The 26,038-nt window shown below is 44.9% G+C and overlaps 1 protein-coding gene across 4 annotated transcripts in view; it reads right to left on the minus strand.

Moving 5' to 3' along the window:
• LOC124300594 (protein sickie) overlaps positions 1-26,038 on the minus strand; it is a 173,584-nt gene that overhangs the window by 41,085 nt on the left and 106,461 nt on the right. For all 4 annotated transcript variants that reach the window (XM_046754863.1, XM_046754862.1, XM_046754866.1 and 1 more), the window contains 4 exons: positions 15,100-15,253; positions 12,595-14,176; positions 11,431-11,828; positions 2,269-2,482 (listed from right to left, as the gene is read on the minus strand). In XM_046754863.1, the coding sequence (XP_046610819.1) occupies positions 2,269-2,482; positions 11,431-11,828; positions 12,595-14,176; positions 15,100-15,253 (2,348 nt within the window). The remainder of the gene's footprint in view (positions 1-2,268; positions 2,483-11,430; positions 11,829-12,594; positions 14,177-15,099; positions 15,254-26,038) is intronic.

Raw genomic sequence — 26,038 nt, forward strand, 5'->3', positions numbered from 1 at the left:
GTCAACTTAGTCGAATCGCAAAAATACGAAGTTTTATAGGTTCGGTGAAATACGTGCAAAACGAGAGCGAAGGCTATTCAATGGAAATGAAAATCATGCCGGAAGGGTTGAAAGTCTCATTGAGCCCCGAAGAAAAAAAGGACAAGTCAAAAGAAGTATAGATGGAGACGAGGCGATTAACAGAGAGTCAACAACGAACGGAGTTTTGGTAGCACTCCATTTTCTTTTAACGTTTATCGATAAGAGACCCTGGAGTCTACAGGAGTCGGGGAAGCGCCAAGGACGGGAAGAGGAGGTCTCGGCAATTCCTTCTTAAGAAATATAAGTGCTGCGCACTCTTTGCCGGTGGCGAATAGACGGTTAGCAAAGGAGGTCAAATGTTTTACCAATAAGTGTAGGCTGCTCTTAACCCCGTCCGTTTCTTCGGCTGCTTCACCTCGCGGTGACAACAGAAGCCTTCGGCTTTCAGGATGAGTACCAAAGAGAACGAGTGAGCAGAGGAAGCGCAGATTGTCGCCTCAACGATCGGGAGTGCGTGATTTTTGTTCGAACAAAAGGTGGATGGCACATGATTTGAAGTGTGTTATTTCGATGACTGTAATAAAACGATCTCAGAGAAAAAAAGAATACAAAGTGAAAACGAGAACTATCGAATCGAGAGTCTTTCTTATTTCGAAATTCTTTCAAAGTTGCTTTTGCGATTGAAGAATAATTACAATTTCTAAGCTCTCAGTTGCTTATTATTTATAATTTATAATGCTGAGCTCAAAACGTTTCAAGGATCAGGTGTCATTGATAGATTATGGTAAACATTGCGTGTTGTAAATGAGTACAGCGGATTTTCACCTTTTCTCCAGACGAATATGAATAATAAAGAATTACGGAGCGGAACTCGAGTAGCGATGATTAAACCCAGATTATAATAATAATTTCACCTAATTGCTCCCTTAGAATTGGGAGATGGGATATAGTATACCCGGGTCTTTTGTATCTGCAGCTATGAATGAATACGCCCCTAGGTTAGCCCGAATTCTAAAGACTCGACCCGGGGCATAAACCACTTAGGATTGTTAATAAGAGGAAAACTAGACCGACGAGCCCCCCAAACCCCGTCGGAAGAGGTCTCATAACAGGTTTGCTGCCGTACGTACATCGAGGACTGCAGTTAAAGTTTAAGCCGTAAAAACACCCGCGCTGTGGGGGAACGAAGGGACGCGAGGCCCGCTTCAAATTAAAACGCGTCGACTTAGTCTTGCAGCTGCCCTTAACCGTGAGTTGACCTTAAGTGATGGTATAGCTCATTCTTGATAACTTGGACGTATGGCTTCTTCGGCGAATCGCGCCGTCTGAGAAGACGGGGTTAACATCCCCTGCACCCTATTCAATATTCAGCGCAATGCATGCGTCAGCAAGTCTGTCCCAAGTTTTGCAACTACTAAGAAGTTTTGCTGGCGGAAAGAGGAGTCGAGGGAATAGATTTCGAAGAAAGATTAATGTCTGAAGATCGAATACGTCCAACTACGCGAGATAATCACAATGGAATCCAAAATTGCAAAATGGATCGGAAATCATCTTTAGGAAAATTAAGTAACTTAGAAATGAGTTTATAACTCGCTAACTTCGACTTGGGAATCAGTGATACATGTCGATATTATTGATGGATCTAAAGTAAATTATTTCCTTGATTTTTATTGGGAATTAATGAAATAAGGAATCCTCAACGGTCGAATTAAGTACTGACATTGATTTGACTGGAATTTTCCTGAAGAAGTATACGTCTGCTATTTCAAAATTTTTGCACAATCTCTGGAGCGCTTTGTTATCCGAGGTAATATTCGTTATACACGTTATACATCCAAGCCTTGAAGGTATTAGTACGTATCATGAAACAGTTTTTGTCGCCCCACAATAAACGGTGGAATGCCTCTGTATCGGTGGAGTTAATTACCCTTTTACCAATCAGAGTATGAAGCGTAATGCGTTTAGGTAGAGGAACGTAATTACGGCGAACCTCTTGGCGGAAGGGTCGTTAGCCGATAGAGATTAATGGATGACGGCGTAAGGTTGGACCAGCTGTCTACTTACGCTAAGACACGTCAATTTATAATACATTGTCTGTTGAAATCCACGCGGTACGTGCGACGTTTCCGAAAAAAAACTGAATACGGTGCCACAACAGTCGAAAATATCGCCATCAATCCCGCCGCGGATGTGTATTGAGCGATTTGCCACTTCGAAGTATGACTTGATTGATCGTGGATGACTAACCTTGTGATGAGAGGGATGACCAGCGTGGTTGGCGGCGGGTATGGAGGCCAGTTCCTCGATGGTGAGTTCGGCCAGGGCGTCGCTTCCACCACTACAGCCTCCTAAAAGACCACCACCATCCGACCTCCCGGCGCCCGACGGCCTCTTCTGGACCCTCCGAGAAGACACCAGATCTTTAACTCCGGACAATTCTCGTCTCGAACCACTCACCAGTCTAAAACGTGAGGGAAAGAGCCACTTTATAGTTTATCGAAAGAGCCATCTTCGTGTTACGGAATTCTTCTGAAAGAAACAATGGCGCAGTTTACATTACAATTTTACTATCGAAAAGATAAAATAACCAGTCTTCGCAGCTACGGAGCAAGATTGCTTTCCGATTGGTCGACCCCATTCATCGGAAATTGATTCTCAATAGTTCTCAATCACAGTGGAGTGGTTGTAAACAGCGAATACGTGCGATTCGTGACTTGCAAGTGTGAATACAACTGCAAGGCATTCTATGCATGCGCGTTCGTAATCAATGTAGGTAGGTACGTGCGGTTTCGTTGAACCCAGCGCGTCGCAATACCGAGAGCATTCGCAATCTCCATACAATCAAGAGGTATAGAAAATATTCTACGAAAACTTGTGTACGAATGAAAAGACCGCGGTATTGAATATGGAGTGTTTTCACGTTCGAGGATCTCCGGGGAGGACTGTTATCTGACTGTATCTTTCGTCTGCCAAGAAGCGAACCTGATACGCAGGCGTGTCGACCTCCGTATTTTCTCGTTTTCCTTTCATTATTCTCTCTTCATAAATTCTCAGACGCGTTTTGTCATCCTGAATCGAACCACCTAAATCTTCGAGTCTTCATACCCCACCGAATGCAACCCTGGTTAGATCCAAATAAAAATATTTGGGATTGATATCACATAATTCAGTGTACATCGGATAGGATTCATTGCCTTTACCAGACAATGTGACTTGTCCATAAGTGACCTTAAGCTTCGAATAAAACTCTCATCTTGGTAGGAGTATTTCTGGCACGTCTGACGAAATGGATAACACGGGGAAAAAACCAGAGTCTCGCTGTGTGGTTCAGAAATTTATGACTAGACGTCGGTCGCCGACGCGAGCTTCGATATTCCCCGACCTCGTATGACCTTCTCGAACGTCAACCATCGTTATGAGGAGCCATTAACACTTGGTGCTGCGGTAATGCTTCACCATTCGCTTCAGAGAGCTGTGAACCAGCACATTGTTCCACACCACGAAGACGCGTAATCACGCCATTACACTTAATATCGGTATTTGGAAGGCCTTTGTGTCTCGGAGCACTTAACCAATTCCTACGACGAGCAGAGACGCCTTCCTTCTCAGTTATCTCTCCAGAAGGAATAGCTCTATTAGCGAGATTAAACCCTCGGCCCAATCTATTCCACGCCACCTATATAATATTCCCACCCCGTAGTGACCAGAGTCCAATTCACTGTCGTCCCTCGGTCCTTCGGTTGGAACGCTCGCCGCGACCAATCTACATAAGCAATATCCTGAAGACCGTCGGAAAAATTTCACTTGCACTAAGTGATTGGATTTCCCGATTCGAAACCTTTGATCTACACGGTGGATATTGCACAAATAACCAAATGCATCGGAGGGAGATGAAAATCTCTCCTTCATCATCCAGCGAATGTTCATTTCAACTCTAAACTGTAAGCTGGAGATGTTATTTCTTCAAAACCAGCTATCATACTCTTCTCGGAGAAACGTTTCCGTTGAAAGACCGGAAGTTGTAACTGCACTGCGTCACAACTCACTGCTGCAGGTTGAATTTTCACCGCAACAACGTCAATGAATAATTCCTCATTGTTATCAAACGTCTGCAATTGTGTGCAAAACGTCAGATACTTTAGAAGGATCGCGTCCATCAGCGAATTTAATTACAACTTGCGTATCACTCTCGTCAGCGAGGTTCAACCGCGAGGCTTGGAGAAATAATCACAAGATTGGGAATAGTTCCAGCTATGGTATGAATTCAACTCCATCCATCTACGATTGCCAAGTAAACCGTCGAGTGACGTCTTTCCATTAATGCTGGCCTAACATCGTCGCAGGACGAACCTTCGATTATTGATCAAGTTATCAGTCTGTGGCTAATTCGCAATCTCAAGTATGATCACGTTGAAAGATTGAACAGACTGGCACATCCCGAAGATCGTAATATGTTCAGTGGGGTGATTTCGGGATGACAATATATAAAGGCCGCTCAAAACGAATACCCTTGTCGATTCCTTTGTCCTGTGCACAGATTGGACACAAGAAGACAAGGCTCAATATTGTTTTAATCAGTGCGATATTGGAACTCTGTCTCACTGCTAATTTGGCAATTGTATTAATGTAGTCAAATTGAGGACTGGAGTCAACTGAAGTAACATACCCGCCTATTCTACGAAGTAATCAAACCCAAAGACTTTTTCAAAACTGACGGATTGTCTTGGATAACAATAACTTCAATCCTGAACAGCTGACGGGACGAGTTCAAAGTATTTGTCCTCCTATTGAAAATGAGCAATTATAATGCACGGTCCTTGTGTGTGTTTATCTAATTAGAGCCACTGTTCTGGCAGTAGATTACGCTTTTGCCTGTGACAAAGAGAATGGGTTACCGAGATTTAGCTACCTCACAAGCCTTCACGAGCATAAACAATACATGAGCATAGTAAAGTGTCCACCTTTAGGATTGTGGCTATACAATAATACAACTGGTCACAAACTACAGAAAACGCTTTCTCATAATTGATAGGAAGACCATAGCCTGGAGTTATAAAAGTCACGATAGATGGGCTGTTCCTTCATAGTCGTTTACTTGCATTATAAATGAAAGCATGAGCAGTGATTTCGTTTGGCTTTCCATAAAGTTCCAATTTGGGAAAATCGAATAAGTTGCTACATTCTAAAAATCACGAAGTTATAGAGATTGAATTTAAATAGCTTAAAGAAGAAAAAATATTTTTCGACTTACACACATAAATTTGCAATAAACTACTGACTGACTGTTTTATGAAGAGTGTGTAATGAGTTGCAAGCGCTACCAATTTCACCTTTTTTTGTTTTGTAGATCTATCTGAATAATGTATTGAAAAACTTCTTTGTTCAATTTTGGGCGCAAACAATTAATCACAAAGAAAAATTTGCGTTGAATACTAATTCAGCCCACTGTACTAAAGAACCTGGTAAATCATTGGAAACTTTGCCCACGAAGTAACATCGGAGTTTGAAGTTTGGCGAAAAGCAATATCTGCGATACAGATTGAGTCTTTGAAAGTTCGAGTCGCGTTAGACTACTTTCAAACGACATCAGAAGAATACCTAATTGGTTAAAAACCGCGGCCCCATGCTCGAAACTGACCGACTGAAACTCTGACAGCTAAAATTCTGTCCAAACCTATTTCGTCTAATTTTCAGCGATTCGGTATTAAATCGAAACACTAAATTCGCAAAATTCCTACTCCTACAACATGGCCTATCAAAAAATGCAAACCCCATAAACACAAGCCACGAGTGTAAATGTACGGTTACCGAGTAATAAGATTGAGGGTAAAAATCTACTTCACCTTGTCCGCTCCGGTTCCTCGCTTCGCAATACCTACAACAAACTGGAAAAACACGATCGTCTCGAACCGTCACGTCGACGGCGACGGCGCACGAAAAACCCCGGAGAAATACTCACATCGTTTAATATAACAACCCCGTAATTCTGCCGCACGGATAATAATTATTTCCACCGTTTTCACCGTCCACCCCGTAGATCCCCGAAGAGGCACGTTCGGATCACCCTGGTGGACGGGCCGGGCCAGGATCATCACTGTCAGTCCGCTGCCGCCCCGGACTCCCCGCCCGTCGTGGTGCCAGTAGGCGTCGCGACGCCAGCAGGTCGCGCCACCGCGCGATGTGCCGGGGATCGATCGGCGTGACGTCACGGGACGCCCTGGACGCAAGCGTCATCGCTTCATACTACCCGCCGAAGTAGTAAATGCCTACGGTTCTAGTGCCTGACGGTTTCGGCCGGTTGACACGACCGACGTCATTTCCCGCGAAAATATGACACGGACTGGTATTCACCCTGCACAAAGTGATATCGAATTGCGCAATCGTTCCTCCTTTCGCCCCTGCCTCTTCCCCTACCTCACCCCGCGCAGTTTAGGATAATGTAACGACGTCTCGTACGTTCAGGGATATGTGCCAAATATGATTGAAAGCTCCCAGTGATCCACGATTTACCGCAATGATGGGGAGATAAGGAGATACGGCCCTCTTGCGTCGGACGATTATGTACATCGACGGTTTTGGAAGAAAAATTTCGCCTGCTTTGTCGTAACTCGTAAAGGTATAATTCAAAATAAAAACGGAGGGAGATGTGTAACGCTGAATGTCTTTTACATTACATGTATATATAATATACCTTGTCGCTCGATCCCCTTGTTCTCTGCAAAGTACGATCAGCGACAACTTTTACAGTTTTTGCGAACTCGCTTGATGTCCGACATTTTCTTACACTGCCAATCACACTCGCGAATTGGCAAAGTTTTTCGTGTCCCGTGCAGGTTTCTTGGTCTCATTTCAGACAATACCAAAGTATTTCTACGCCGTCAACGATGATTCTTCTAAATTTAACCAGCGAAAGCCGTTGAATAATCGGCCACTATTCAGCGGGGGTTAATTTGCATGCACCCCACATAAAATGTGCTTTTCAAGCGTCGTTTACCAGAGTTCTAATTAGACTGATATGGCGGGACTATTAGGCAGTAGTGAATTGCCAATTAATTATCTCCGCTGCAAAGAGTTTATTCCTCTTGAAAAGCATACGAGCAGATAGCGTTTGAAATGGCTGTTGAATATACCTGTATCGGATCGAAACTGATTGTGAGAATCAAGGAACCTCGATAATGAGTGGAATTTAATGTGACCCAATTAGGGAAATTTCAAACAATGCAGGGCATGAGACTTGGTACACGGTGTTCTTTTTTCGAATCTTGTGAATTTAGATTCATATAGAGATAGGTGTGTACACATATATATATATAAAATATATATACATATATACGTATACTTATTAAGGGAGGCTAATTACACGCCATATCGAGGTAGGAAGCCTCTTGCCTCGACGATAACACCGCGCTGATGGAGCGTATAAAAATGAATCGCGGCGGGCGGAGGCAGAATGAGCGGGAATCGTTAAGCCGCTCTGGTTTCCATTCCATATCGATCAGAGATGAAAAGTCCAAGATTTCGCGAGGGCGTCACGGCTGCAGCTACAATAAGCCAGGCGAAAGCCGAACGCTTAGGTTTAATGACTCTGCGCTGGTTTTCAACGCGGCATGGTAGGAAGGTGGAAGGAGCAAGGTAGGAAGAAAGGAAGGTGGGCATAATAAAGTCGCCGCCGTGCCGCGTAGATGGTAGGCGTGTTTATGCTAAACAGGCTTGCTGCAAGCCCCATCGTCGTGCAGAACTTACTGCAAGCCGTAAAAATTCATCGCTTTTACCTAAGCATGCGAAGCATTATACGTCGTTGTTCGACTTAATTTTCTTACTTCCTCTTTCTTTACTTTTTTTTTTTACTCTTCTTTCTACACAACTCATTTAGCGGTTTATCAAAGTTTAAGATGCGAGAAAATCTCGATGATAATAGAAGGGTGCCCAGGGGTGAAAACTGCGCGGGATGGTCCGGCTGTGTAACGCGCCTGATATAACGACGGATAATAGATAGATATTATAGTCTATTCCGGCAGGCCCAAGGCTGCCCCTTTCTCGACAAAGGACTTCCTTCAGACGTAACAATGCCAGCATTCAGCTGAGAGATAGCATTCATTAAATGCACCCGGCATCACGTGACGCACCAACACGCCTCTCGGTCATTTCTCATTGTTCTTAACGATTCCCTCCCCGCGACTGCACTTTCAACCGCAGATATATTGTATCACATATACGTATACCTATACTGTATTATATACTTTCCGCACAGTATCTGTAATTAATACTCGTCGCTTTTCGCCCAAGGTGCAGGATGTAAAAAATGATACTCATTTTCATCGATCCCCATCGCATTTTATTCACGAAAATTGTGCGGTTATGAATTTTCAATGTCGAGTTTTCTGAAGGTTCGAAGATACAGCCGTTCACTTTCTTTCTCGCATCTCACGCGCGTGATAAAAAGGCGGGCCAAGTCTGGTCGGGGTCTTGCTTCCTATACGTGACTGTGCCATTACAAAATTTTCATGTCTTTTCCCCTGGACCTGGTTTCCGAAGCTTCCAGTTTTTACGACTCCCCTATCGGAGTGGATGGAATACAATTTCACTGAATTATACCGAGACGATACATTCCATCCTACCGAACCATCAACTCGAGTTACGTTATCTTAATGTGCGCGTCCATCCGACTGCAATCCCGAAATGAAAATCGCGTGCAAAGCCGTTAGAAAAAATCGGCAAATTTTGACAAAGCATGAAGAGGACGGAGTCAAAGGTGAAGTGCGAATTGAGAGAGGTAGGGTGGTGGAGGTGAACGTTCATTGCATCAGGATGAAGACAATAGTTCTTCGCTCGAGGAAGCGCGACCGAAAACACGGCCCGAGGATCACGTCCCCTTGATATTCCAAGGAGTTCCTCCCACCGCGAGTATTCGATTCCCGCAGAAATATCTGCCAACTCCGTCAGATTTCCATTCCTTAAACCTACCCCTGCATGCAACGGCACCCTTACACCCAGGTTCAGGCGGGTTATGGAAGAAGCGAGGGTGTCGAGACCGCGGCGGAAGTGGGCCAAAACGGATAATCCCGATTAAATCCCGTGGATTGAATTCGGCCACGTTAAGCCTGCTCGAGCTGGGGGAAGAGCGAACTCTGTGCCCCGTCGCGTTGTTTTCGAAGCAGCTCTTCTCGAGCCAGCAGCCAATATCTCCGCTGCCTGGACGAAATTTTTGGCGAAGGCCGACGGCGAATATTGAGTGCTCGAATACGGGGAGGAATTTTATCCGGTATAGGAATAGACGGTTTGAAACTGGTTAGGATCGGATAATGCAAGTTTTTCTGGATATTGGACGTCGTGTTTGGATATTCCAAGGATGTATATTGCTACTCGAACGCGGGAAACCATTCAGCGCTGAAGTCGTTGCTGGAAATATCCGGCCCTCGATATGGCCAGCGAGTGTATTAGACTTTGTAGGACGGTACACAAGGGCTTCTCATGTTTCCTGTAGTGCCTGCACCTATATCATTCGTTTGAAAGGCGATACAGTTTCCCGAAATTTAATCCTCTCTTTGCACACTACTACGGATCGATCTCACCTCCGCGCTGTGTATTCGGGAGGCAGGGTGGCAAGGGTCCAACCGCGTGTATAGCAGGCCGCGTTTTCTAGTAATTGCATGCCGGACCCGAAAGAATTTATAGACCAACCCGTAACCGAAACTTCGCGCCAGACGGTGCTGCAAAGTTCACCTCGGGGTTAAGGAGGGACCGGCTTAAATACGCGCGTGACTGCCAGCCCCGTATTTCCCAAACGAGGAAAACACTCGGTCAATTCCCATGAAAGTGCGACCCGGTCGTTACTAGTTTTCCCGCATTTCCTAATTCCACCTATCCTCAAACCCCACGCCGATAATATCCTGCCTGGAAATGAAGTTTCCTCCGATCGCCTCGCTCTTTTTTATCTCATCTTTCGTTTCCATTCGATTCTTGTAATGATCATCGTTATAGCTTCACATACTAGATGAATTTTTTCTACTTTTTTCTCACCCCTCATGCACCGAGATATTCAAAACATCACGTTAATGCCAGCTCGTACAGACGTGACTCTAGGCATTCGGGATTACGCAACTTCTACGTATACGAGTTTTAAAACAGCTCTGATTAGCCTAGACACGCGGCACGTGTCCTCCGCACCACGGTATTAATTATTCGCCGAGAGTTTACCCGGTTTAATTCAATTAATCCAACCCGCGTTGTAATTAGCGGCTAAGACTCAACCTCCAAAATTAGCGTAGCAAATTACGGCTAATTAAACGAAATTAGAATGAAAGCGGTCTTTTAACTGCGCGACTACATTACCGCGAGTTGGTGGGTCTACGACGTTTCAAACCCTCGCACATAATGAAAGTCCAACACGAAGTCGCGTTACTTGCTACATGGGAAATATACTCTTTCTTTCCTTCTTTTTCTCATCGCTTCTATCACCGTGAGAGTCTTGCTTGCCAAATCAATCGACATTGTGGCTCATCCATTAGGATCAAGGTTATGATGTCGATGTGACAAAGCTCGCGTTTCTCGGCATTTCATTTCCACGACTTCATCAACCATGCTTGGGTCGTACAATTTTCGAAATTTTCACGCTTACCGGGTCAGAATTTAGGAGGGGAGTTTCGCGGTTTTCGTCTTTGTGTACCATCATTCTTTCGGTCCACTTCTTTAGGAGGATCTCTACTGTGTGCCAAAAGCGTCTCTTGTCTCAGCTCTACGTATATATATATACATATACATACAACGCGGGCGCCGCGAAACGCTTGAACAAATTTTATTTCACTCCCAGAAGGGCGTTTCGTAATGCGTTGCGGCTGTTTCGTAGAAGTGATGGAAAGTTCTTGTTTTCATCTGAAATTCTTCAAGCCGTGGCTGCTTTACGGGATTTCAATCACGAAGAATGAAATTTTTGAAATGAATAACATTTTTTAAGGACTGACTTTAGACTCGATTCGAAAAACTTCAATTATTCTTACAAACTGCCAAGCTGGCATGAGAATTACAAATTACAACATTAATCTTATCAAAAATTCTTTCAATTGAATTCTCTAAATTCTATCATGAAGAATCCGTGAGACACGGTTCTAAATAAAAACCGATACCTTTTCCTACACGGAACTAGCGTTACAACACCGACTACCGAAGTCCTCGTTGAAATATATCGCAAGTAAACGGACCGTCGGTTTAAACTTTTTTTCAGTAGGATGGCGAGCGGTAGCGAAACGACAGTGAAAAATTGAGGTTTGAAATTGGTTTGGATAAAAACTCGAACCCTTTTCCGTCGAAGGGATGAGCCGAATAATTTTCGGACGATTGGTTTTAAATCTTCCGCGGGTAAATTGGATCAACTTTCTCGTACGTCACAGGTTACTCGTTTTCATCTCTTACCGGTCATCGTGGGAATAATCGGGGATGATTCTTCGAGCGTAGAGGGGGGCGCCACCCTCCGATATGTAACCGTCGCAGAGGTCCGACAAGGTTCGGCTTCCGACCCCGGGTCCGCCACCGACGCCGATTCCTCCCCTCAGGACTTCCCTGTCGCTCAGATACCCGGAGGCAATATCACTGTCCGCGTAATCGTGACCGACGTGTCCGACGTGGTGATGCGACGAGGAATGGAGCACCGTGTACTGCCGCGTCGTAGTTCTGCTCGGCAATGTCTGCAGACCTCGTGCGCCCGGGGTGTACCCGCGGAGGAGAGGCTGCATCGGCTTCACCGTCATCTCCGTGTCCTCCTCGGCCACGGTGCCTCCTCCTCCTCCACAGTTTGGGACTTCGGATAAAACCTAGATGAAGAAAACGATTGGTTTTAGATCTCGTTGAAAAGTTTCGAAGCTTTCATGACAGAGCCCAATCCAATCCTAATAGATTTCGACAAATTTATAACAGGAAGCGCTATTTTTTGTCAGCTAATAGTAAACAGTGCTTTTATCTTCGAACATTAAAAGGTATAAAAAAATATAGTATTCGAGTAGTACCGAACGAGCATAAACAAATAGAATTCAATCCAATATGATTCTTGGAACCCTTATCACAGATCATTCTGTATGTAAATGTACACCCAAGTTCTCATGTTTTTACTTCGTATATACTTCGTAAATGAATTTATTCTATCGTTATCGTGTTTATTCAAGACCGCGTCAAGTCCGTATTTTTAACGCGAATCTACGCCTCGATGCGTGTAAAGTGACTGATTAATTGCCGCATTACGGCTGATGTATTGAAATCAAACTGACAATGAGAAGATACCCTAATCTTTAACAGCTTACAAGAAACGAAATTCATACTATCGATGAAGCCTGTTATATCGATTCGAAAGTGTTGTGGACCTTCTCAAACCCTCTGGACATCAGTTAAAGCAGACGGTTTGGATCTCCATGCGATACTATATTCATTCATATATTTTAGTGTAGAATTTTATAGCATTTGGTAGAGTAAAAAAAAATAAAAGTGGAAGATCAAATCTATTTTGCGTGGTCCAAAGAGGCCGTCTTTCCGGCAATCAATAAAGCACCGATCAACGATGATGGAACGAGTGTAAGCTCGACCGACCTTTTCCATTTGTTCGAAGGTAGTCTCGATTTTCCTGTTTGGAATGGTTTTGATGTCACTTCCGCTCTCGCTGCTTGGCCTGTATATGACGCTGCTATCGCTCGAGTTACTCTGCCCAGTGCTGTTCGAGTTGCTGTGCGAGCTCTCGGACATTAGGTCGGAAATACTGGGCATCGGAGAGACCATGGCGACCGTGTTTGGATCAAGCTTCCGGTGCAAGCTGTCAGCCTTGTACTTGTTGGGCGTTGGAGTGCCGAGATTGCACGGATCCTTGGGGGGTTTCGAGGTGCCCTTGACGAGTGCGGTGGGTTTAGGAATGCTGGACCCAGGAGCGAGATTTTGCATCGAATTTCCCAAATTACTGCCCAAGTTGTTCGGGGGCGTTTCGAATCCCTGACCGGAGGGACTGGCGTCGGACTTGATTTTCTTTTGGCACGAACTGTTGTCACCTTGCCCAGAGTTGTAATTATCGGCTTGATTGCCGCTGTCCGTGACGTGAAGAGAAACCGGTGACATCGGGACTTTTGTCGAGGACTCATTTTGGTTCGGTGTTCGAGCTTCCGCGGTCCGCGTTTCGGTGGGAGTTGTTTTTTGATTACCATTTTGCGCCGAGGGCGTTATGTCCGCAAAATACTGCTTCTCGTTGCCCTCGTCGACCGTCGAAAAGTGGTGCTGTTGCTGCTGATTCGTCTCCAAGTGATGATTCTGCGCGTCCGATATGTTCGAATGGTTCATTGACATGGTTTTATCGAAGGGCGAGACCTGTCCGTGGCTCGGCGAGATCGGCGACCCGGAATAGTTGTGCTCCTGGACGTTTTGCTTGATGAAACCGTTGCTGTTCGGGGTGACTGCCTTCTGAGCAATTATATCCTTGTTCAGTCCATTCGGAGGGCCCTTGAGACCTTGGAGCTGAATTTTCGAGTCGGATATTTTGCCCGGAAGTTCCATTTTCGGCCGCTGGGCGTGTTTCGTTTCCGATTTCTGGTTCGCAACGATCTTAGTTTCCTGCAGAGGTGCGACTGTCTTCGGGGCCGTCAGAGCGGCGTTTGTTTTCTGGGCCTGACTAGCCGGCTTCAGGAATTCCGCATTGCTCAGTTTCTTGTCCGAGACGAGCTTCGGCGCGATGTTGGCGATTTTGCTGGATTTAGCGTCCTCGACGGGCGGAGTGTAGGCGAGACCCTTTTCGGGACCCTTCGTCCTCGCGATTTTGCTCTGCGCCTTGGCCTGTTCCTTCCTCGCTGCCTTGGGGCTCGCCTGTTTAGCAGGTTTGGCTTGAAGCTTGGACTTGAGAGCTCTCGACTTCGGCGATTCTACCTGAACCTTGCTCTGGTCACAGAGGGAAGTCGAGCTGTCCGAGTGTTCCGACCTCGCTGACGAGAATCCGGACGAGCTTGAGGTGCGCTTTGAAACGCCGGAAGACGCTTTGCTTCGTTCCTGATTCTTCTCCTTGTTGTTGAAGAGCTTGAACTTGTCGAGAACCGAGTTCTTCCCCTGTTGCTGTACCGTCGGCTGCGGCGCTGCGTACGGCGAGGCCTGGGGCGCCCTGAGACCACCGGGTCGGCCGACGGTCGAGGCCCGCGGGCTGAAAACAAGATTCACCGAGTTTAGCATATTTCAGAACCGGGCGGAAATCCATGCGAGAATCTACGAGCAGCAGAAGGGCGGAATCCCTCGGGTGCTCATCAAACTACCACTTGTTGGGCAACTCCGGAATGGGTCGTTCGGGGTCGAACACCTGCCACGTACATGCACCGGGGTAACGATCTTCGGAATTCAGGGGGGTGGAACAGAGAGGATAAGAGAGTGCTTCGTTACCCGTTAGAGAGCATGGAGGGTGTCGAAATATTACAGCTCTGTGTACCATCAACCCTCGCGACGCCTGCAGGTTCATCCCACGAATTTGTAAAGATTCAGTGAAATTTTCGACACAGCAAAGATACACGGGGTTTCAACCGGCGTCAATGGACCACCGCTAACCGTCTAGTTCAAAAACACCTTTACACATGAGGAAAGGAGAAAAGCTCGTGCAATCCATCGTTGCGCAGGTAATAGCTACATTTGGCAAATGAACGAAAAAACGAGGGAACGCGAAGACTGAAGAATGACGGAGGTTTGTAAAAAGAACGGGGTGTAGTAAATGATGGCCGTCACGAAACCGCTTGATTTAATATTCCCGGAGCGTTTGGAGAAGGGGATGAACAGACAAAGCCCGGCGCGTACATGTTTGCTTTTCCGTTTTCTTCTACCTTTTCACCCGATGAAAGCGTGAAATTGAAAGATGGGCCGTTAAATACCCCGAAAATCCAGAAAGGCCGAGGCTTTTCAGGGTTGATGTGTATACCTCAGACGCCCGCTTTGCAGGTACCAGCTGTCTACGTGCAGACCGTAAATACGTGCCTGGGGTACGAAACACTCGTTTGCCTCCTTCGATATCGACGATGTTGGGAAATGAATTGAAGGGCTGCGGTATACGCCGGCGACAAGAAAAACCGCCCGGCTACGTACCTTGGAGTAGTTGCTGGAGGATGCCTGTTCGCAGGGTTCTGACTTCTCGGCTGGGGAATGAAGGACAGGCCACCCTGAGGGGGCTGCTGTTGACTAGGACTCGTGCTCCTGGAGCTGCTGGCGCTTCCTATCCCTCCGTTTCCATGCTTCAGTCCTGGAACGAGAATATAACCGTTGTTTTCAGGAGAAGGAAGAATCAAAAAGTGCGATTGCACGCAGGCTGGTGAAAAGCAAAACCGGCGACTGTATTGCTCGAGGGACAAGCTACGGCTGGGTATGTATAATACTATTTTCGATGAACCACCTCCTGTTTAGCTTTTATGTATTCCACGAGAGGCAGATGATAATGTCTGGGTAGATGAAGCGAGGGCAGAGAGTTTCAGGGATGAAACATGCCGAGGTGTGGTGGAAAGGGGAGAAGAGATTGCCGAGGAGACCTGCTGAGGCCCAGGGGGTGGTTGGAGTTCTCGACAACTTGCCCAGATGGCGCCACTCGGCGACAATCTCCACGGCATTTGCACGCTTGAAAGCCAAAATTATGATCGTCGGATCCGTCAGGCTCTCCCGTTTTCTCCCAGTATGTATACGTGTAGCGTTATAAATTTCTCTCTGGATCGTTAGCTCACTGCTGTGTTATACCCACCGCTTCGTAAGGATAAGAGCTTCCTGCCGGTGTTGCTGTCCGTCTTTTTCGAACTACCACGACGCACGATGCTTTTCGTAACTTATCACCATCTTCTGCCGTACATTTTGACACATTAGTTTTGAAACATGTACCATTCGTTTCGTGTACACTATTCATTTTTCAAACAATCTTGCCTCGAGCATATCATCCTTGATGAATTTTCAGTCCTATATTTCGCTTCTATTACATCGTTGGAAAATATTGAGAGTGATCACGGGCTTGGACTCTGATCTACAGATTTCAATATATCAATCAAAATATTAAAAACAAATTAAAAATAAGCTCACTCCAACTCTCGTCTCTTAACTAAGACTTTCAATGCTGCGCTTCGAGTAAAAGACAAAGACTACAATACTTGATCAGAATTTGATTCGACTGAACATGTATGAGACCAACGATAAATCAGATCTGATGAGAATAACGGTTGCTAATATGGCTGCGCAGTGAAGCAAAATTGGAATTGATTGCATCATTAAAATTATACAACCGTACCGGTCGGCTCGAATTGAGGATGTGTCTTTGGTACTTAACACATTTGACATACAGTATGAACCCCGGTCATGCGAGGCTGCGGGATGGTCTGCCGGATGGCGCAGAAATATTAAACCATGCGAAACACGTAGATGGTATTTTGGCGAGGAATATACGGGTAGCGATGAGGCGACTAGCACACTCGGTAATCACGACACTGCTATTTATCGCTGTGTATAAATTGGATGAAACGATGTACGTAGGCGAATATTATATATAATACATGTGGGAATGCACGAGCGTATTTATGTACCATCAAGGGCACCAATCAACAGCTTCACGGGGGATCTAATATGATTTTCTCTCTTCGTTTCAAGTCGCCTTGATTTAAACGATATTTAAGTATAGCGCTGAGGCGAAGTGAATCTGTCTGTAAGCCAGTTGATTATAGGAATTTTTGAGATGCCAATTGAGATTTTGGTCTCGCGAAAATTCCAGTCCATTATAAATGGTGCAGCTAAGAAAAGGGAGAAGACGAAGGAAAAATCGGGGGAAAAGGGAAGGCATAGAGGTTTAAAACAAAGAGAATATGATCATCGAATAATGGCTTTAATCCTGGCATGAAAGTGATCGACGGTGAGACAAAACGGAGCAAGAGAGAGAGAGAAAGGAAGAGGAAGAGGGAGAGGGAGAGGGAGAGAGAGATATGCGTCAATGATAAAAACAACGATGGTTATGTATAGCGTAGATATATCCGAGAGTAATAAAATCGGAATTTTGTCACGCGTGTCAAACTCGGGGGCTCGAGATCCGTATTTTATGACGGTTTTTACGACACCAAGGGCCCGGGGCATCGGGCAACCGTAATATAGGGTGTCAAAATAATATATTCCAAACACGTTGGCAGCTAGGTGGTGGTTGGCCGCCGTGCCGATAATAAAAGAAGAAGAGAAGACTTTAAACGTGACTAGGCATCGGCTGGAAGCTGCTTAGCCGGAACAGATGATTCATTCGGTATTGTATGCAAGAACAGTTACGTCGAAGATCGATCTTTCGTAAAATTAATAGCCCCCCCGTGACCACGATGCGCTCGAGGCTCCGAGGCCGCGTATTATTGCAACGCTCGACCTCAGGATTAGTTTCTATTTTACAATTGACGTGCGTACAATCAAGCATTACGGTATACACGTGGGTCACTTTTTCACTGACATAAACATACACGCGTGCCACATCAGCCACGTTCGTTTTTTATTTATTTTTTTTTTTTTTATCCGTTATCCCTCGGATACATTAGGATCGGACGAAAACGTCCGTTCCGCGTTTTTTCCCCATGGGCAATTGATGATCAAAGGAAAGCTTTCACGATTTTCTCCTGTGCCTGTAAATATAACAGCGAATTTACTACCGTCAAACGCTACGTGGTGAAATCAGCGGAAAACGAAAAACCAAAACGCAATTCTTTCAAAGCTAAAAATCCGATCCGTGCACGGCAGCTACAAAAATATACTCTCACGAATTTTTCGACGCTGTGTAATACGGTAAACGGATCCGATCGGCGATGTGTCATCCTTAGTTTATCTCGAATTGACTTTTTCTTATTCAAACCGTAGATATCAAAGCGGAAATATTCGTCGTGCCGGTACAGTGTACCTAACTTACTATTTTGACAAACATTTGGCTCGCACAAACTGCCGCAAGTGAATAGGAAAGAAAACCTCGACACGGAATAATATTTGAGTAAACAGGACAGGCATTTTAAAACAACGGAGGCGAAATTCGATGAAGAAAATTGAAACGTGTGTGTAGCGATTTGTTCTCATCCCTTGGCACATATCCGCACGAGCTCTCAGATCCCTACACGAAACATGATCCAATTTTCTTTCAGCATCTAGGTCACATGCTGAATAGAATAAATTGAAATCGGCTACCTGGAAGCGTTCATATTATATGCAGTATATACGCCAACTCCCGTCCCCGTGCAATTCTTTTCTCTGATAAAAATTTCCTCTTGGCAATCTTCCCTCTTTGTTATTTTATAGATTGATTCGATCATCGTTTGAGAGCACCCTGTACAATCGATTCAAACCTAACTGCTCTGCAGCTTGTCACAGTACGACAAACTTCGCAACTACAACATAGATGCTGATTATATTTTTGCCAGAAGCTATCCCTCATTTTCCGCGTCTCTGTCACACGCAACGTAAGAATGTAAATGAAAACTCACGTGTATAGACCAGAAGGAGGTTTCGCAGTGTTATCGATAAAAAAAAAAAAAAAAAAAAAAACTGCGATACAGCGGCACAACGACGATGAATCCGGGCTGAACTCTGAAGTGTCCAGAAATCGCCACCGGAGCAATTCAGCTCTCTACGTAGCGCGAAGAGACGGACAGGCGACTAGAAGCGATGCATTGACCACGCGTTTACCCATCGCGAATCGCACTCAGTTAACACACGAAGCCTGAAGGCACACACGTCACTTTAGCCACTCGGCGATGGACTCGCCGATTGACGGGCCAAGGAGATTAACTTCAGAGATTGTCAACTCGGCGATAACGACACCCGGTCACGCGTCCTCGGCTAAGCGGGCACTCGAAATGGGAACCACGTTGAGATTATGCGTGCAGGAGTAGTTAAGAGTCCATTACACGCCGGTATGTGTGCCGCAATGTCGAGCTGCCCGGTCGGTCGTCACATCGGGGATATTCCTACGGTCTACGAGCAATTGGAGCTAATCTTAATTGCCCACTCCGTTGAGTTTATCTTTGCTTTTTTTCATTCACCCGCGTACATTTTTTATTCATTTCTTTCTTTATTCACATTCGGATGCGGTCGCTTCCCTGTGTTCTCAAGAGCTTCTTGCGGAGCTTGGAAACCTGACGATTAGTTTTGCGGTGGAACCAAGATTCTTGCTGGATGCAGGGTTCGGAGATGTACGATCTCGGAAAAAGAGAAAAATAACCATACAGAGATAAGGACGAAAGTTTTATCTCTGCGTGCCTAGCTGCTTCGATAAAAAAAGAAAAAACGAAAAGAAAAGAAAACCGGCGTCTCTCGAGGAGACAGCCTACATTGACTTACGAAATACAAACAATCGTCTTTCTACGAAGCATTGCATATTGTTCAAAGCTTGGATTCGCCTCCTACGTCTGATGGGAACGCGTACTTTTTTGTAACCAATGTGCTTCCGACTTTTGTGTAACGTTATCGTTTTCAGAATGGGGTGTAATATTTACTTTGGCGATACCCTCGCACACCCTCTTTCGAAAAATGTTGTTACACAGACCGGTAGTTGCGACATCTACGGGCGATATCTTCTTTCCTTGTACGTCCGTGACGTCAGAGTAGGATAAGAAGCTACGAGTGTCTGGAGAGTCTCGCGCCGTTTGACGGCTAACCGATAATCAGTGGTTAGTCACCACGGCCACCGTTTCATACGTTATAGACGAACAGCCCGTGCTCTATTCATAGAACGCTGAGTCTCGCGTGCATGTGCTTCTCTAGCGTACTGCAAACTACTATACCTACTGCCAGGGAAAGTGGAGATTTGAAGATTTTTTTTTAAGGGCTCTCCAACAACGACGGTGGGCCCTTCACGTCTGGAAATTAGCTCTGGAGTGTCTAGAGCCTCCTGCACACTCCATTAATTACGATCTTTCCGCTCGTACGATGCGTACCGCGCTAGTCGGAACTGCACACAGTAGCCTCTCTTTGGCCAGAGGCTACTTTTTCAACGCACAAATACTCTGCGCCTCGCTCTTGCTTCTTCCATTGATATGTAGATAAAATTACCGTCGTATTGTGAAGAAAGTACGATGTAAAGATCCTTTGCTCCGGTGGGATTCCGAAACAAATTTTTATGAATTTTACCGAGAATACTGCTATACTAGCTCAATATTTACCGAGAATATCCATAGATTTTTCCTCGTTATTTCGTCTCGACTTCAAATTTACCGAAACGCAGCACGGCAACTACAAAAGGAGGAAATAACGAGGCCCTGTATTCTTCGGGCGTAACGTGATCCAAGGTACAAATTTGCAAGATAAGGATTGGACATATTCGTTGTCGAACATTTTCCCTATTCGAAGTATTGACCAACGCAAAAGGATGATAGACAAACCAATATTGAATCAAACGAGGCAGCGGAATCAATACAGTAGTTCCGTAGTAGCTCTTTAATTACTGATATGTTCGAGGGAAGACAATCCAAATTATTTCCCCTGACGAATCTACGGCTAGGAAGTCATCTCTGTTTCAATCAAAGCTAAAGAAATTCTAAAATAGATACTAGAAAATACGACACAATTTTTCTGTTTTCCAGCTGCATCTTTTGCATAATTGATCGCAGCAATACAGGACTATTCGTCATCGTCTGTTCCTGTAAAATTACGCGTATATAGCCAATGAAATATTATTTGCTTATTATTCAATTTCTCAATATTGGTGAAAATCATGGCCTGTCTAAAAATTGATTTTAGTTTTTTTTCAAATCTCGCAATATCTCTATTTCACCTCGGGAATCAAAACACACGGTTACGTCGTTGCCCAATTGAAGTATAAAAATTACTTTCCGAGCAATCGGAAACGGTATTTAGTATAAAGAATTGCGTTTCGCTTAGTAATAAATTCCAATGTCTGCTGAGAAACGATACGAAAGATACTATCCGCGATATTTTACGATGAAATACGACCGTCCTCGTCGAGCAGAATTATCTCTTAATACCCCGAAGGATTTTTCCCGTGCGGTATGTCGAAGTAGATATAAGGTATACCTTGACATGTAGGTGGGTGTTAGCTAGCGCTACGTTAATATTGACGGTCGATGTCGACGAGCCCTGGGGACGGGGCTAATACCACCAAGTGTTTCGACGCAGCCTCCGCATGCGAGAAACGCCGGCGTCGAAGTACGCGGCGTAGCGTCGCGACGCGTCTCGTCGTGTCTGCTTGCGGATGGAGTAACTCTGCGATAACAGACTGCATTTGCATCGGTTGAATACGTAACGATCGAGAGCTTCTCTGCAGTCTGTTACTACGTAGCGTTCACTTTCAGGGTGTCTATTATCTATTACGTTGTTTAGTTTACCAACGACGTGCGGTTCGGGGACGAAGAGAATGGATCCGCACGCGTCCGGATCCCTCAAGGGTGGAAACAGGGGGGTGTCAGTCAGGCTCAACAGACTTCGTGTTTTAGGGGATGGAGATAGTAGATGAGAGAAGGGAAGGGATGGGATGTGAGTCATGGGGCTGCTACGGCCTACTGATTGAATATTTGTAGATCTGTATCGGAGACAAGCCCTATCATGTATACTTATATCACACGATACACTCGCGAGAAGGCGAGCGAATTCCACTCGGTCACCCTAGCAGTTCACCCTGAACTTTGCTCCGAAACTTGTACGGAAACAAGAAACCAGTTAGCGCACAAGCTGTAATTCTCGCTGTCAAATATCGACACGTGTGCATGGATGAGCTTGTAATAAATCCCATTTTTTAAGGAAAATATTGTATCTATCTCGAAAAAGATCCTTCTTGCTTCTGTATATTCAAATGCCGATGATCCGTTCATCTCGAACGCGCGTCCTCATTATCCGGAACTGAGAAATGGTTGCTTTTACAACGAAAACTGGAATTCTAGATTTTTCACCTATATACATGCACTAATTTGTACTAATTGGACTCCCGTCTAGCAAGCGAGCATAAAAATAGATGCTACACGATACATTCGGGGGTGAAAGATGGAGGGGAACGAGAAAAATGTCTACAATATTATTTGAAGAAGAAGATGCTTTCCGCGGCCAAATGTATTCTTCAAATTAAAATGGAATTCGAAAGATTAATGTTTGCGGCAACAGCGATGACATCCTGCCTCGGTAGAAAGTTCAGTACATAGATATAGATGAAAACAGTCCGTCGAGCAAGGATCAAGTGCGATTAAAAATCAACTAAATTGTCAAAATTTCCTACGTCAATTCGGAATCGATTTTTAGAATGATAATTTACTTGTGTTAAAAATCATTTGCAATTAGTAAGCCCACGATTTTCAGTCAAATGGATCACTAACTTGTGAAAAAATTTCAAAACATATTCGACTGAATCTTACATACCTACACTATATTGAAAATGCGTAAGAAAAATGTATATATATACGAGAAATGATAGAGCAAAAGAAGAGAAATTCAGACGATTGAACTTGGCGATCATTTCTCGTAATATCTCCTAAACGAAGTGGAATCAAAGAATCTGTCTCTCGACACGAACGGCTCGAGCCACCCCGTACATCGATTATGGGCACACATCCATATGTATAGACGTAAGGTATGTAGATGCGAAGGTTAGAGATCCCGTTGCACGTTGGGCACATACCCATGGTAATGTAAACCTAGGTTGTTTCGAAGCTCGTCCCCGAAGGGCGAGGAGAGAGAGGTTGGAGGGTTGTCGGTGAAGTAGGTGCCGGGCTTACCGATCGATCGTGTATACCGTTAGGTGAGAGAGGACGATTTATATTGAGACATCGGATAAAGAATTGCCGACATGTGTCCTAGACAGCCCGGCTGGAGTCCTGGCTAGGCGTCCCTGCAGCCTCCCCGTGACACACGCTCGGCTAACCCCACGAGCTGGATGTAAACGTGTGTGAAAGAAAGGAGAGAGGAGAAAAATAACGGAAAGAAATCAGAAAAAAATTGTTACGAGACGAAGGAAATAAGACAAGAAACTGACGGCGCGAGGGCGCGGCGCTTCGGTAAATTATTGACCCATCTGGATATGGATGGAGGAAGAGGTGATTCTGGACTAAACATCCCCGACGGATTAGCCAAACGTACCTCTCCACCTTTCATACTACCTCTACAGTATTACTCGCTACCACTAGGTGTGGGAGAATAAAATTTAATCATCTTTTCTCGAAGACTTAATAAACTCCGCCAGAGTAAGCCTCTTATGAAAATTTGACGCGGATGAATTGAGCTCAACCCTATATATACCCACCCATTCACCCATTCTGCACCTACCCTATACCGTACCGAACGAAAGATGGGAAGCTGTTGAGTCGGGCAGACGGATGAGAGCTTGGCAAAGGAAATTTAACTACGCAAATATAAGGGAAATTAATTAGTATGCTTTATATGAAAAGTTTATACCGCACAGAACCGCGGCGGTATGCCGAGCTCGTTACATCTGCTGTGTTAACAACAGGAAAAATTGTTACAATTAACCGTGCTTTTATCGACTCCTTAATTACACAACGAGTATATTAAACTGCGAAACTATTCGAGTAATTTGTTTTATTTCTAAATAACGAATATCGGTGGACGACTAATAATTTTTAATCATATTTCCGTCCAATTTTCAATGCGTTATACAGCTCATTATACTTGATCATGCAATAACCGAGAATCAAATTTACTTCGAACAAGGTTTGTATTGTTTCAAGCAGAGAATTGAGTTCGCCATTCGCATATAAAAATCATTGAACTATAAGGGTAATACCAATATCACTTTTCTGAAAATTGAAAAATTTTACAGCTAGCGAGTACATAGACTGGAATATGACATATTTTTAGCGCTACAAAGACACGACAAAGATTATCCCTGTACTTATAAATATCCTAAGCGAAGTTATCAGTTCGTTAAATTTGATTCAAAAGTAATAACCCGAAATTGGATGAGCTCTGCACGCGCCAACGCTCGCCGTGCAGGGAATAAAAAATAGAGAACAAAAAACAGCTCACGGAATCCCATGTGCGTATATCCCGTGAATACCCGTGATGGGAAAATAGGGTGTGTGCGGCGCGGGTGCATGAAAAATGTAACTCTGTATATACCAAATTGGCTTCATCCCTCGAATCAACCCCTAATCCAATATCCTATCGAGTCCTAAGCCGGGTCTATCTCCCTAAGTCTGGCCTGCAACGGCGAAAAAGGATTCTCATATCTCCTAGAGACGATTGGTGGAAAGCGCAAGCTCGATCCTGACTGCGCCTAGATTTTCGTCGGCAAGGGTGGAGATCCAGAGTGCAGGTTTGTCCTTGTCCTCGTCGAGTGAGACTTGTCGTTTTTGAGTTCGGGTAGAGAAGGAGGAGAAAAAGGAAAAGCCGCGGCCCTGCCCCCCGTACAAATGCGTGAAAATCAAATAGCTTCCCGGTGCAGCGTTCGAGAGATGAACAACTGTTGCCGCCAGTCATTCGACAGGCCTGTTCTTCTCTTTTTCGGCCCTCCGCTCCCCCCTGGAGCAATTCCAGAGTCAACAGTCACCAGTTTCTGCCTCGTACAGCCTTGTAAATTAGGCCGCGTTTCTGTCAGCCGGGAAGAGAATATGAAGGAAAAAGAAAAAAAAAACGAGAAAGAAAAAGAAAAGAAGACCCGAAGTCCTTTTAATTAAGATTTTTACGACGGTCTGGTACTTTCATTAAAAATGTTATATATCGCGCTGCTCGACTTATGCGGGGGACATGCAAGAACGAGCAAAGCACCGAAGTATCGGGTGGTTATTATACGAGCTCCATCAATTCCCTGGAAATCCCGTTATCCTTGATAATTACAAGCTGGAACGAAGGTTTTTTGTACCTTCGAATATGCCATCTCTTGCGTAACGGTGTACATCAAAGAAAAAAAATCTCTACACCTCCGCGAATCGAGACTTTGCAGCTGGTGCTATTGCAGTATGAACAAGAGGTTTTATTCGGAATGAAAAAGACTCCGACGTATGAAAAAACCTGAATCTATCGAATAAATAATTTTCACCGGTGACCAGAAAATACGCAATAATGGCGATGCATGGGTTCAACTCTCGGGTCGATCGATTGCGGAGGAAGAACAAGAGTAAGCAGAAACACACCAATTGCGGTAAAGATAAAAACAATAATAAGAGGAATCCTAATAAGGAAGAAAGAAGAAAAACAACTACTACTATTCGACATCGCAGTGATATACAGCTGACTGCTAGAGGCTATAAATAAATTTTTAACCCTCGAGTCTCTCAGATCTAGCTGCATAGGCCCGGAGCGAGAGAAAAAGGACTGCGAGAGGACCTAAAAGAGTTTTCTGCCTTCACTTGAGTCACTGCAGTATTTTCTCTCTTGTGTGCAAGCGCAACTCCGTCTACTATACCGTCATTTACCCAACTGCACCTCGACCCGCGTAGTGCATACGCCTGCATCTCCTGCCTGCAGCTTTTTTTGCACAAGCGCATGCGGATATTATACCGGGCAAAGATGGTCCACAACCGTACGGTAAACAGCGCCTTCCCACTTATACACGTCTCGAAATCTACATGCATCTACATAACGTCTACATAGTGGAATAGGGGTGAGGTACAGGAGACATGCATGCGGTGAATAGACGATCTAGACACGCGTTTGTGTGCGGCCGCACTCGCAACTATCCATAATTTTTTCTGCAGCTCTTTAAAGGGACCGAAGCCTGAACCACCTCGCGTTTTGTACGACTGAGGACGAAATGCTTTCAGATTCTCTTTACCGCGTCTTTGACCCGGTACCGGAGGAAAAATGGTCAAAGAGAAAAAGGAATTCTAGAAGATTAACATCAAGTCGCGACTCACTGAGCGACAAATCCTGCAGTCTGCAGGTTGTATCGCCGTCAGTGCGTGGAACACAATCGTAACCAAGGCGTGGGCAAGATCAGTACACGCGATTGCGACTGAGGAATAAAATTATAAGCTTCTTTATTTCCGGTACAAATATTTCGTGGGGTCACCCCTTCGTGTCGTTGAATTTTATCGACGCATATTCACGAACCGGGCTCATAGCGAACAGGAAATGAGAAAAT

Source organism: Neodiprion virginianus, chromosome 3, assembly GCF_021901495.1.
Source record: "Neodiprion virginianus isolate iyNeoVirg1 chromosome 3, iyNeoVirg1.1, whole genome shotgun sequence".
Taxonomy (NCBI): domain Eukaryota; kingdom Metazoa; phylum Arthropoda; class Insecta; order Hymenoptera; family Diprionidae; genus Neodiprion; species Neodiprion virginianus.